Source organism: Ambystoma mexicanum, chromosome 1q (genome assembly GCF_040938575.1).
Source record: "Ambystoma mexicanum isolate Mex_15411 chromosome 1q, UKY_AmexF1_1, whole genome shotgun sequence".
NCBI classification, from domain to species: Eukaryota; Metazoa; Chordata; class Amphibia; order Caudata; family Ambystomatidae; genus Ambystoma; species Ambystoma mexicanum.
Genome location: NC_090922.1, coordinates 194,052,559 through 194,065,880, shown reverse-complemented (window position 1 = coordinate 194,065,880; position 13,322 = coordinate 194,052,559). Strand labels below are relative to the sequence as shown.

The 13,322-nt window shown below is 48.9% G+C and overlaps 1 protein-coding gene across 1 annotated transcript in view; it reads right to left on the bottom strand.

Annotated features, from left to right (window-relative positions):
• Positions 1 to 13,101, bottom strand: part of LOC138526478 (G-protein coupled receptor family C group 5 member C-like) — a 53,917-nt gene extending 40,816 nt beyond the window's left edge. Inside the window, exons 1-2 of the mRNA XM_069637296.1 lie at positions 11,963 to 13,101; positions 6,728 to 6,795 (exon numbers count right to left, since the gene is read on the bottom strand). Coding sequence (XP_069493397.1) covers positions 6,728 to 6,795; positions 11,963 to 13,097 — 1,203 coding nt within the window. The 5' untranslated portion in view covers positions 13,098 to 13,101. The remainder of the gene's footprint in view (positions 1 to 6,727; positions 6,796 to 11,962) is intronic.
• Between the last annotated feature and the right edge of the window lie 221 nt (positions 13,102 to 13,322).

The window sequence follows — 13,322 nt, the reverse complement described above, 5'->3', positions numbered from 1 at the left end:
GGGAGTTGTAGTGGGCTTTTTTTGCTTTCCGGATTTCAGCCTTGTACTGATAAAGGTGTCGGGCCAAGGTGGCCATGTTCTCCTGGGTTTTGTCTTTCTGCCATTTGCGTTCTAGGTATTTATATAGTTGTTTAGTGATCTTCAACTCAGGCGTGAACCATCTGGGGAAGAGGCCACGGCGGGTTGATGGTTTGCAAGGGGGTGTGAGCCGCATCAGAGATGCGTTGAGCCATGAGTCAAAGGTGTCAGGGGTTAGTTGTTTGTTGAGTTGGCAGGTAGGTCGTGGAGACTGGAGGAGTGCGTCGGCTAGGTCTGGGACGATTATTCGTTTTTTCCAGCATTTGCATAGATTCAGAGGTTCAGATTAGAGTACGGGAAGGGGGTCGGGTGAGTGAAAGGCGAACGAGAGGATGAAGTGATCGGACCAGAGGATAGGGGTGGGGGCTTGTGATGCTGGAAATGCATCGGCGGGACAGGGCCTCCGAATCCGTATGGCATTTATAACGGGCCTATACACAAGTGTTTCAAGGCACGATGAGGCAAGGGAGGGGGAACAGAGGGAAGACAGACAACGATCCTACTAGGCCAGGTGACATTCAGATTGCGCAAGGGCATAGGAAGGTGGAAGGGGAAAGTACAAGGGGAAAGTGCAGTACAAGGAATAATGGAATAAGTAACAATAAGTAAAGTACGGCCAGCAGCTGGCAAGTGCAAGGGTAAAGGGTAAGTGCAGGCATCAAGTGGCAAGTGCTTGTAAGGGACTGTAGGGATACCGAAAAACAGTCCCCAAGTGTGGGGTTGCAAGGAAGGCAGTGCAGGTGTGCAACTGGCAGGGGAGGGGACCTGGGCCCGAGATCAGAGGGTGGTTATGGGAACATAACCGCACATTGCAGACCCTTGATCTGGGGCATCCATCCAACCTCACCTGCCTCGCTCTGGCTAAGTCTGTCAAAGATCTGGGATTCTTCATGAAGTGAAATGTTCCTCTCACTCTGCGTGTAGGTGCTCTCATCAGCTGCTGTTTCTACCAACACAAGTTGCTTGCCTGAATCCTCCCATTCGCCTCCTTTCTGGCCAGAGTAGCTGCCTTCAACACGTTAGTCTCTTTCATGCCTAGAATACAAGATCCTCTCCGAACCCAAAACCATCTGCCCTGGAAGTGGAGTTGTCCTGATCTTTCCGGAGTGGGTCCCAGCCCCTGCCATCCCTACGCAGGCCTACTCCTCCTTTGAATGCCTGGTCTGTAGGCTCTTTATCTCTAATGGCTACTCTCTAACTGTGGCCAACATCTACAGGCCACCTGACCAGGTTGCCCTCTTCCTCCCTGAATGGAGCGACCTCTCCTCTTCTCCCCTTGCCTTTACTTCTCAACTTCTCCTCAGAGATCTCAACATCCACCTGGATACTTCTAATCCCCCCTCGGGGCTTTTCTGCAACCTATGTGACTCTCTCTCTCTTTCCATTCTTCCCTCTAGCCGACACTCTGCCGGACATACTTTGGATGTTCGCATCACCTCAGACATCCCCCTCTCTAACCCTCTCACTACTCCCATCTCTTGGATTGACCACTGTCTACGCTCCTCTCATCTGAAACTCTCTAGCCTCTGGTAAAGCCCCCACAGTACTGCCACCTACCTTCTCGATCATTCGGCCCATGAAGCTTGTGTCAGTGGATGCCTTTGCCTTTACTTTCTCTGCTCCTCCTACTCCTGCGGCTGACTTACACCCAGACACAGCCCTTTCTAATCTGCAGCTTTCTATTTCCAACACCCTGGACATCCTTGCCCCTGTCATGAGAATCCAGCTGAAGCCTACCTCCAAGTGCAACTCTTGGTATGATCCCGACCTCATCATCCTGAAACGCATGTGCAGAGTGGCTGAGAGGAAGTGGAGGGCTCTGGGCGCAACCTCTGACAAACTGGCCTGCTGCCTTCTCCAAAGGCAATGCAGACTCTCTGTCCTGTCCAAGTAGAGAGCACACATACAAGCCTGTGTCTCTGTGGCCTCTAACAACATAGACACACTCTTTAAAATCTGCAAGAAACTGGCCAATCCTGTTGCAGTCACTACCTCTCCTGTTCCCTCCCAGGCCTTATGTACAGCTCTGGCCTCTCACTTCTCAGCTAAAACTCAGGACATCCTACCCTCTATCTCCTCTTCCTCTCCCTCTTTCTCTCTCGGCCACCCTTTGGCCATCTCTACCTCTCCTTCTCCTATCTCCTCTTTCTCTCTGACAACACGTGACAAGGTTTCTTGACAAGTCTGATCTATGAAAGTGTCGTCCAAACAGGTGCTTTCCTGCTCCCCCAGAATCATCAAAGACCATATTGACACCCTCGCTCCAGCCTTGGTCGATTCTTCTTATCACTCATTCGCCACTGGAACGTTCCCCTCTCCCCTTAAGCAATCCCTTGTGCACACCCTCCTCAAGAAGCCGTCTGCCAATCCTACCTGCCTGGCAAACTATTGCCAATTTCCATCACCCCATTCCTTGGTATACTCTTGGAAAAGCTGGACATCTCCCAACTTACTCTCCACACTGAATCTGTTTGTTGTCTCCATGACCATCCGTCTGGCTTCAGAGCTGCCAGAGGCATGAAACTGCTCTCCTGAACACTGGGGAAGATCTGCTCTCTAACCTTGATTCAAGCATTCCTTCTGTACTCATCCTCCTTGATCTTTCCTCTGCTTTCGACACGGTCAACCACACCATCCTGATCAATCGGCTCCATGAGAACCTGGGCATCACGGATCAGGCCCTGTAGTGGCTGACCTCCTTTGCCTTGGATCGCCCGTCCCAGGTCCAACTTGATCCCTTTCTCTCCACCACCTATCTCTCTACCTGTGGCGTTCTCCTGGTATTTCAACCTCTACTTGGCCCCTTTGGTCCACCTGATCTCTACCTTCTCATCTAACTTTCAGTTTTATGCAGATGACACTCAGCTTTCCTTCAGATGTCCCTCAGCTTCCTCTCCTCTCTCGCTCATTCCTAACTGTCTATCCGCAGTTCAGGATTGGTGCTCCTCCAATAATCTCTGCCTTAATCCTGGTAAAATGGAGATCCTTCTCATTGGGACCCCTGGCCCTGCTTTCCCTCTCTCACTCTGGTCGTCTGCCTTGGGCCCTCTTCCTTCAACTCCCTTCGAGGCAAAAAACCCTGGTGTCATCTTCGATTCCACTCTCTCCTCACAACTTGGATATCAATAAGAAGTCCCACAACCAGCTGCACCTCCTCAAAGGGGCTCTTCCCTTTCCCACTTTGCCCGAGAAGCTCACTGTCTCCAGAGCCCTGGTTCTCTCTACTCTGGACTATTGCAACAGCTTCTTTCTCAATCTGCCTTCCTCTACTCTCCGCCCTCTGCAACTAATCCAGAACAGGACTGCAAGTCTTATCCGTGGCCTCAAGCCCAGGGACCGTATCTGTCCAGCCCTGAAATCTCTCCACTGTCTCCTGGTGGCTACGAGGATCAAGTTCAAGACCCTTTGCATTGTCCACAAGGCTTTCTGGGGCCGGGGCCTGAACTACATTTAACATTCTCTTCCAAAATACTTCCTTTCTGTAGCCCTTCGCTCAGCTACCTCCAACTCTGTAAGCATTAGACACTTCTCCAGGCAAAGTGTGGGGGCAGATCTCTCGCCTCTGCAGTTGCCTCCCTCTAGGAATGGCCTCTCTGCCCCTCTCAAACTTGAGCCGGACCACCTGAAGTTGTGGAAGCAGCTCAAAACGTTTCTCTGCTTTCTCTCTTTCCCTCCCCTGCTGAGCTACCTGTCTGCTGTACCAACTGGTTGCTTCACTACCCTCAGATTCTCACTGGGTACCAGGCTCTTTCTTGATCAGTAACCCTTTCACGTCTCGGGGACTACCACACACTTAGGGGCTGTAGCTGTAACCCTACAGTCCCTTGTCCTCCTTGCACTACCAAGAGCCGCGCGGCCCTGGCTGCACTTACTCAGAGCATTGCTGCCCTGTTTTACCCTCCCCTCTCCCTTGCACCCCCCTCCCTTTCCCCTTACACTTCTCACAATCGCACTTACATGATCTGAATGACACAAGGCCTAGTAAGATTGTTTGTCTTGTCCTCCCTCTGTCTCCCCTTCCTTGTTTTGTTGCGCCTAGAAACACTTGTGTACAGGTGCTTTATAAATGACATATCATACAGGAACAGAATCGTCTATCTTTAGGTCAGAATACTGGTCCTCTCCAACATCTTTAAAGCATGTAGTGCGACTTGGCTGCAAAGAACACACCTGACTGGCCCTCACTGATCTCCCCTGGTGGTGTGCTACACAAAATAACCAACGTACATGCATTGTCCACAAAGCCCAGACATCGATCAGGGCTTGAATTCCTGATCACTAAATGCACACTGCACACACCTCCCCTTAATCTTCATCAGGATGAGGCTAGACTCTCCTGTGTCTCCAGGAAGATTAGAAGAGTCAGCGGGGGAACTCTCGCCAAGCAGCATTTAATTAAGAACCCACCCACCTCAAATTTGGGAAGGCGCTGAAGATATGGATCTCCCAGAATTCACTCTTACCCCCACCCTATGTACCCGCGACCACCTCTTGTTCACGGTCATTTTTCTCACAGGTGCTGAAGCCACGTGATCATGTAGCACATGTCAAAAAAGAGAACGTGTAAGTAAATAATATGAGCTCTGCAGAACCTTTTAAGTACATGCAGAATCATTTTGTGTATATAATGTGCTACAGCAAATAAAGAAATCCAATTATATAAGAGGGGGCAAGAATATAAATAGAATGTAAGGAGAACATATTATGAAGTAATTAAAATGTATGAACCGCTTGATTCCCTTGGTAAACAGAGCATGGTCCAAGGTCTGAAGAAATACCCCCCTCCTACAGAGACACACAAAGGAAATGAAATCAAAGGGATTGATGTAAATGCTTGAGACAATGCTTTTTAGCCGGAGGGAATTTGTCTGGGTAGCGCCGTGATACGTCCGGGTCTGGGAGCTACCAATAAAATACAATAAATATAATTCTGTGTTTTTTATCTTGTTCGTCTCAACGTAGAAGTGGGTCACACATGCACGTCGGATGTGACCTGGATCACCAAGGCAGAAGCCCAATGTGTAAAGTTAGGCCACGTGCCACCATCATCGCCCTCGTCATAGCCCATACCTAGGCATGCCTGAACGACTCCTAAAAAAACTACAACGCATTCAAAACGCGGCAGCCAGACTACTTCTGAAACTACCCCAAAGAGAACACACCGCACCAGGGCTGAAAACACTACATTGGCTACCAATAAAACAACGAATACAATTCAAAACAATGTGCATTACGCACAGAGAAGTACACAACGAAGGCGCTGAGTTCCTAAGAGACAAACTGTGCCTACATCAACCAACAAGAACGCTCAGATCAAGCATGGACATCCGCCTGGAAGCGAAACCCTACAACAAAAGAAAACTTGGAGGATCCTCCTTCTCTCACCAAGCTCCGAAAACCCAGAACGACCTTTCAAAGTACATACATAACATAAGAAACCACCCATTATTCAGGAAATTACTCAAAACCTGGCTCGTCACGTCATAACTAGAAAGACTGGCTACAGGTGCACCAACATAACTAAAAACATCAATGAACGTAGAGCGACCGCGATACGCACCGATCAATCTATGGGAAAAGCTGAGGTCAATATCCAACGGCATACTAAAGGGCCAAACGGGAGACAGTCGCAATACGACCAAAGACAGTAAACAAAGCATACTAAGACAGAAAGACTAGAACGAATCATCAAGAGGACCAGGACCTAACTATGACCTTCCCCAACAGCGCTAAGAACAAAACATAGAGAGGGAAAGGAAGCACTGCATCACAGGCCCTATACAATGGGTGAGAAACAGAATGTTTCATCACTACACACGGTCCACCAATACAAAGCAGGAAGCACAATGCCCCACCACACAAATCTACAACTAAACAACAGTCCCAAGGATGTTCACCCCACGGAAATCAAAGAACCAGTCAGGACAGAAGGATACGAACGTCTGAATACACATGCTCACCAAGACGGATCCACTAGGACAACACTTCAACACGACCCCGACCCTGTACCACTCAAAGCCTTAACCGACCAGGGTCACACTAGATCACCTGAGAATAGCTATCACCCACCTAGTCCCAAACCTGAAGATTAGGTTCAGACGCACCCACCAATCCAAACTATACTCAATAGGATACAGTTGGATTAGCGCAACACCACCAAATCGAGTCGGCCCACGAGGAACCAGCAACATCCAAACCCACAGGTATACAACTCTAATGGAATCATAAGTACCTGAACCAGGATACAGACCCTACTAACCCAACACTCAATCTTCTGCATACCTAAACCCACACAAAACCACACAACCATCTCTCTCCCAGCAATCGGGACACACTTTACCACACCGCATCAACAACACAAACTTCACCCACAGCACTCGAGGCCTTCATCCGATCCAATACTAGCACCAAAGTCCAGCACTCGGTGTATACCAAGCTGAAGCTGCCTACAGCACACCACTTCTCCGACTCTCCTTCTCCCCTCCTCCCGACTAACCCTACCCCACCCTTCCTGTTTACAGATCCGCCAGAGCGCCTGGGGACCAATTCCGTTGGTGACGGTGCGCTATACAAGTACCGCTAACATAACATAACATAACGTCCCATCTGCCAGGCACATGAATGCAATGTCTGTATAAGCCACACTCACCAGAAACTCTGTGCTCACGTATGAAGGGAGGACGTGGACTTGCGCGCCGAAGTTACCAAACGGATTCCCTGAAAAGAATGGAGAGAAAAGGTCATTAGCCTCTCAATAGCTGCAGCCATTGTGGTTTCAGATAGTGACCGATTGACCAATAGCTAAATCAAGATATTGCCTGGAAGGCTGGCGCCTGCGAAAGGGAAACCCGTTGAAGACAATAGCAGTCATAGCCAGACATTGACGAACACGTGCCTGTGCCTCTAGCCCAGCCCGACTGGCCTTTCAAAGGGAAATAGTCAGATTTTCTCGTATCTCAGTCTTTTTCAGAACAGGGAGCTTTGGTATTAATCTCTGCCCCAGACATCTATCCAAATACTTTTAGATCCACAGAAAAATAATCATACGCCACCCACTCTGCTCCGCCATGAATTGCCCCCCCACCCCCACCAGATTTCTCCAACGTGAAAGGTGATGAGCGATAATACTATTCTTGTCCAGTGGATGTCGCCATAACCCCATGTTTAGAATTACATCACCCGTTTTATAAATTTGGGGTTAGAATGCATTGTTTGATTTCCGCAACGAAGTATTATATTAATGTCTTGCTAGTAGAATGAGTGAATAAAATGAATGCATACAATTCATGGATTTTCTTCAAAGGAACTGTGTGTTTTGGACCTGCATAAAGTTATTTTTATTTCAATTGTATAGTTGATTTGGTTTATTGAAGTCGATTTGCTGACTGCGGGTTAATCCTATTATATTTTACACACCCTTTAAAATAGATCTTGCTCCCTTTGAAGGCAGGCATGACACCATTAATGCGTCTGTTAGGCCTCTGCTTTAGTTACACAGGCCCCGCACACATCTTTAAAAGGTTCCTTAGCCACTTGCGATGATTGGATATTCATTACGAGTGGAAAAAGTGGCAGTCAAGTGGTGGTGATGGAATTACTGCTATTTTACTGCCACTTTCCCACTTAAGCGTATTCTGAGGTTGATGGTAAAGTGGGGAAGATACTTCCAGCATATTTACCAGGGGTGGAACTAGCGTTGGTGGTAAACCCTCCAACCCCCAATCCAAACCTACTAACTCTGCCCAACTGGCACTCACAATCTGGTGATAAATCTCAAGTACAATTGGTGGCATCGATAACTGAGTTTGGTGGTATTTCCTATGCCAGTCACTTCTTAGGCCCTGTCTACACGTATTGCTTTGTGGATCTACGTGATTTTACCGAACTGAAAAGTTCGACCCCCAAAATTCAGTTTATTTGATTTTTTTTCAATTTTCCGCAAATATATTTGTGAGAGGAGACCCCCTAAAGCCCCCCCACCTTACCCCTATACATTTTCTATTCACTTAACCCCCCACCCCACATATATATATATATGCAGAAAATTGGGGGGGTCGGACTTTTGGGGGTCGAACTTTTGGGAGTAGGTAATTTTGTACAATACCTTGTTTTGTTCCTCATTAGAGCAACTCCCCCCCCCCTCGAATTTCTTGTCATGAATGAAGGCAAAAGACCATGAACATGGCAGGAGTCGTGCTATTTAAAACCCAATACCCATAAAATGGCCGCCTTTTCTACTGTTTAGTTGTACTGATATTCTCCTGTTCAGCCATCACTATGCTTTCCCCATTTTACATGGATTATCCGTTAGTTCAGTGCACAATCATGCTTATATGTTGAAAGTACCATCGCCACTAATCAATGCATGCTAACCCCATACGTGCAGAGTGCTTTGCCGTGTGTAACACACTAGTGTGGGCCGAAACGGTTGCGTTTCATTGCTATCCCCCACATTTGACAAACATCCTGAATTTCTCTGAACATTAATGCGGCTGCCCGCGGTGTAGGGGCACTTTTCCCTGTATGGCTGGTGCTTGCTCTTTGATCCAGCTTTACACCCATAATTATGGGCTACAGGATATCAAAATCAAATACTAATATGCTCCTTGAAGACCTAAGTGGTCATTTCAGCTGGCCACTTACACATTCTTTCTACTGGATCCATGTGCGGCAGTTTGGTCTGTAGCTATTGGACTGCGTATATATCTCCAGTTGATAAAAACAAGGGCACTTTTGATCGTTAAATAAAGAGGCCATGTGAAAAGGGCAGACACCATTCCACCCCAATACTCAGCTCCAAATTAGAACCGCAAGTCACTCAAACGTTCTCTGCATCAATGCTGTAGATGTCCAAAAACCCATATGCCTGAAACTGGATCCAGTAGAAACCATTTGTAAATAGTAAACTGCTTTTTACAACATGAGAACATCCTCCAAGAATGGTAATTTGACCTGTTTTGAGTCTGGGTGGTATCAGCACATAGGCATTGTAAGTTCATGCAACTTAAGTAATGTGTACTGCTGATGTGCCTTAACATGTGTCCAGGGTTTTACTCCACGAAGTGCCCGGTCATAATAGTTGCCCTAAAACCAAGATGACCATTGATTTGTCTGATGGCTAGCGGCTGCGCCTTCCATGGATGGGTGCCTGGGCCAAGACTGACTAGCCGCCTGCCCATGTAAATAAAATGGCTGATGGGGGAAGGCATCTTCCCATATGTCTTAAAGCAGTCAATCAGAAACTGCAGTCCAGGTTGTGAATGGCCTGTGAGCGGTGCATGGTGTATGACGCTCTATGGAAAGCTAATGAAGGACGCACAGTGCACCGGGAATAGATCCCTGTATGGAATGCCCAGGCGAAGGCGTGCAGCCCTGTGCTGGATTGGCTGGAGCTGTTGCACAGGGTAGGCTGGTAGCCCTAGGCGCAGGCTATGTTATGCTGCTGGGATTCTGTTGCACAGGGTAGGCTGGTAGCCCTGGGCGCAGGCTATGTTATGCTGCTGGGATTCCTTGCACAGGGTAGGCTGGTAGCCCTAGGCGCAGGCTATGTTATGCTGCTGGGATTCTGTTGCACGGGGTAGGTTGGTAGCCCTAGGCGCAGGCTATGTTATGCTGCTGGGATTCTGGTGCACGGGGTAGACTGGTAGCCCTAGGCGCAGGCTATGCTATGCCGCTGGGATTCAGGTGCACGGGGTAGGCTGGTAGCCCCAGGCGCAGGCTATGTTATGTTGCTGGGATTCCGGTGCACGGGGTAGGCTGGTAGCCCCAGGCGCAGGCTATGTTATGTTGCTGGGATTCCGGTGCACGGGGTAGACTGGTAGCCCTAGGCGCAGGCTATGCTATGCTGCTGGGATTCCGGTGCACGGGGTAGGCTGGTAGCCCTAGGCGCAGGCTATGCTATGCTGCTGGGATTCCGTTGCACGGGGTAGGCTGGTAGCCCTAGGCGCAGGCTATGCTATGCTGCTGGGATTCCGTTGCACGGGGTAGGCTGGTAGCCCTAGGCGCAGGCTATGCTATGCTGCTGGGATTCTGGTGCACAGGGTAGGCTGGTAGCCCTAGGCGCAGGCTATGCTATGCTGATGGGATTCTGTTGCACAGGGTAGGCTGGTAGCCCTAGGCGCAGGCTATGCTATGCTGCTGGGATTCTGTTGCACAGGGTAGGCTGGTAGCCCTAGGCACAGGCTATGTTATGATGCTGGGATTTATACAATGGGCATTGAGTCCTTTTGCCAACACCCGTTTTTCCGACGCGTGTTTTGGCGCTGGAGTTTTGCCGAAAATGTTCATCTAATTTTTTTGGGGGTGGTGGGGTGGGAAAGGTTAAATAAAGTGTTGAGGGCGAAAGGTAAATAAAAAAATGAAATTAAGGGGGTTTGCGGGGTGAACCCCCGCAAAAATCATTAAAAAAAGAAATGCAATTAGGTTTTTCGGTAAAACTCCCGTGGCAAAACACCCGTCGGAAAAAAAGGAGGTCGGCGAAATGACATGGAACCATACAATGCACTGCTCCCAATTGCATTGTCTCTCTGTGCTCTGCTGGATATGAAAGAGAGGGGGGTAGGTTAGATTAGTGTGGCGGGAAGGAAAATATTAGGTAGGTTAGCTGTTGTGTTGATGCATGTTGAGCGGAACGACCCTGCGCCCTGCATGCAAGTCTGTTGCTAGCAGGGGTGGACTGGCAACCAAAAGAGGCCCTGCAAATAAGTGGGCCACTATTACACATTTTCAGCAAGCCCAACCCGTTTCCTATGATTACATTTGGAAATACCACACAAAAGAGGCCCAGCGTGCACAGGCCTACTAGGAAATCTCCAGAGTTCCCTAATGGCCAGTCCATCCCCGCTTGCTAGGTTTTTCTGTGCTGAAGGCATCGATGCACTTGTGTCTGGGGAGGGGGGGCTCATGTGCTTGTGCTGCTTGGCTAGCCGGGGTTTGGTATGTAAGTTGGTTGTAGCGGCTTAATCTTCTGTTGTTTGAAGTCCGTGGAGGGGCGTTTAGACTGCCATAGGCAAGTGGCTTGGCTAGTCTTCGTTTAATGAGTTTGAGTGCAGAAGTTGAGACTGATAAGCGTGGAGAGACTTTTGGAGGACCCGGTGGGAAGTTGTATGCTTCTATCCGATGACTCTGTGGCCATGTCGTGGTAGGTGTGTCCTTTAGGTGACATCTTGTTTGTGGAGCCCTCCTGGTGTGGTGGGTGCGTGCAAGGTGGCATCCAGAGGCATCTGTAGGCTGACATATTTGGCTGTGAAGGGCACAACGGATCTGAGATGCTGAAGCAGGGAAGGAAGGCAATAGGGGAGTGTGCAGTGGTGTCTACAGGGGAAACAGTGAATGAGAACGATTCCCGGGCGGTGTGTAGAGTAAGGGTTGCAGGGAAGGAGGCATCCACGTAGGATTTCTAGGGTTAGCTCCTTGAGCTACGAGGCCGAGATGTCATATTTCAGAGCTGTTTGCGCGAGTTCTTATTGAATGTAACATTGACTATTAGTGTAGTATAAATCCTGTGGGATTAGGGCCATCCTTTTCAGTAGTTTGTGTGTGAATGTTGCATGTACACACACAGTCTCTTTAGAATATTAAGATGCTAGGTTCATGAATTTACCATTATCCCTACCAGAGATGCTAGAGATAACTTGGAGTCTGCAAATATGACCACATGTTTCACCAACAGAGAGGTTACTAGGAATATGCCACAAAAAGTAGGCCAACGGTCCAGATCCCGAAACGTAGAGCATAGGCAACCAACGCGCCGCTATTCTTGAATCCCACCTTTTCCTCTTGTCTCCTTGAGATCAATTTTTCCAAGCTCAACCTTTTTTTTTCAGAACAAGCATTGTCACAGGTGAGAATCCTGCTACTGGTCTAAATGATTAATGGGACGTACCTCTTGCTCCTCTTTCTTCCCACTGTTCCCTCGGGTCATCCCCTCCCATGCTGAATGCCTTGTTGTCAAATATGAAAGATGGTGGCTGTTGGTTCGACCAATAGTCACCCGATCGCCGATCGGCCTTGTAGTGATACACGGGCTTCACCATCTCTACGAGCTCTGGAAGGAAGTAGAAGACAAGGAAGGTCCATCCGTTGCATGCAAGAGCAATGGCTAGCACAGGGTCATCCCAGGTGGGCTCGGAGCCAGATTTCGCATTACCGTAGAGGTACATCACCACCCAGACTACCCAAATGATCACAGAGATGATTGTGGTGCCCAAGATGTAGACCCCATGCCGTTTCCATTTCCTGTAGTTGCCACACAAAACTGAGCACGCACCGGCAACCGTGCCCGCCATCAGGAACATCACATAGACTAGTGCCATGACAAAGTCCATTTTGGCAATGTTGCAAGGGTTCCCTGGTTGATCTGGTGCCAGGGCGTCGTGTCGCAAGTTGGTAATTATCAGCCATTCTATGTTGATCACGGTCTCCACCAGGAATAGGCATGCAGCCAGTAGGAAGACAGCACTGCTCTGCGGGCCACGGTTGCGCCAGGTCAGGTAGTTCAAATGTACGGCATGGGCTGCCAGGCAGGAGAAGCAAAGAGAAAACAGCACCCCGAAGAGGAACCGCCGCACAGAGCAGTTGACTTCATGCTGCTCCACAACAAAAGCAAACACAAGAGAGAAGAGGCCAAGGACACCCAGAAGAAAAACAAAGTTAAGCACCATGACACCTCTCCACTGATCAACCATCAACAAAGGGCGAAACGACAGGAACACCATGCCCAGGGATATGGTGCAGAGAATGCCCAGTACTGCCACGGCTTCCAAAGCAATGCCCCATGCCAATTCCAAGTCACATAGTCTAAAGTAAATTGAGTGAACCCCAGGACTACAGCCTGGTGGCACTGTTGAAAAGTTTGACCCGGTGGGTGCCACAGGCACACCATGCCGTGAGGTTTCCAGTGGGGATGCAGGGTTCTGTAATGGTTTTGGCACAAACGCAGTGTGGCTGCCTGATTTCAGTGCCATGGTGGATACCGAAGACCATACCAGCACCAAGAGATGCCACGTCCAGTGAGGCATTGTTATCCCACTACAAAAAAAGAAAAGAAAGTACACTTATTGCCAAGGCCTTTGACAGATACAAGAAAACATTGCATTTAAGTCTAGCGAAGGCTGATAGGCCCACCCACCTTGCCCACTCACACCACACAGATAGGCCCAATGAATGCAGAACACGGCTTATATTCGTAGGCTGTGTTTAGGGTTCATCATTGCTGTCCTCCCATACTATCACTGCACCCCGAA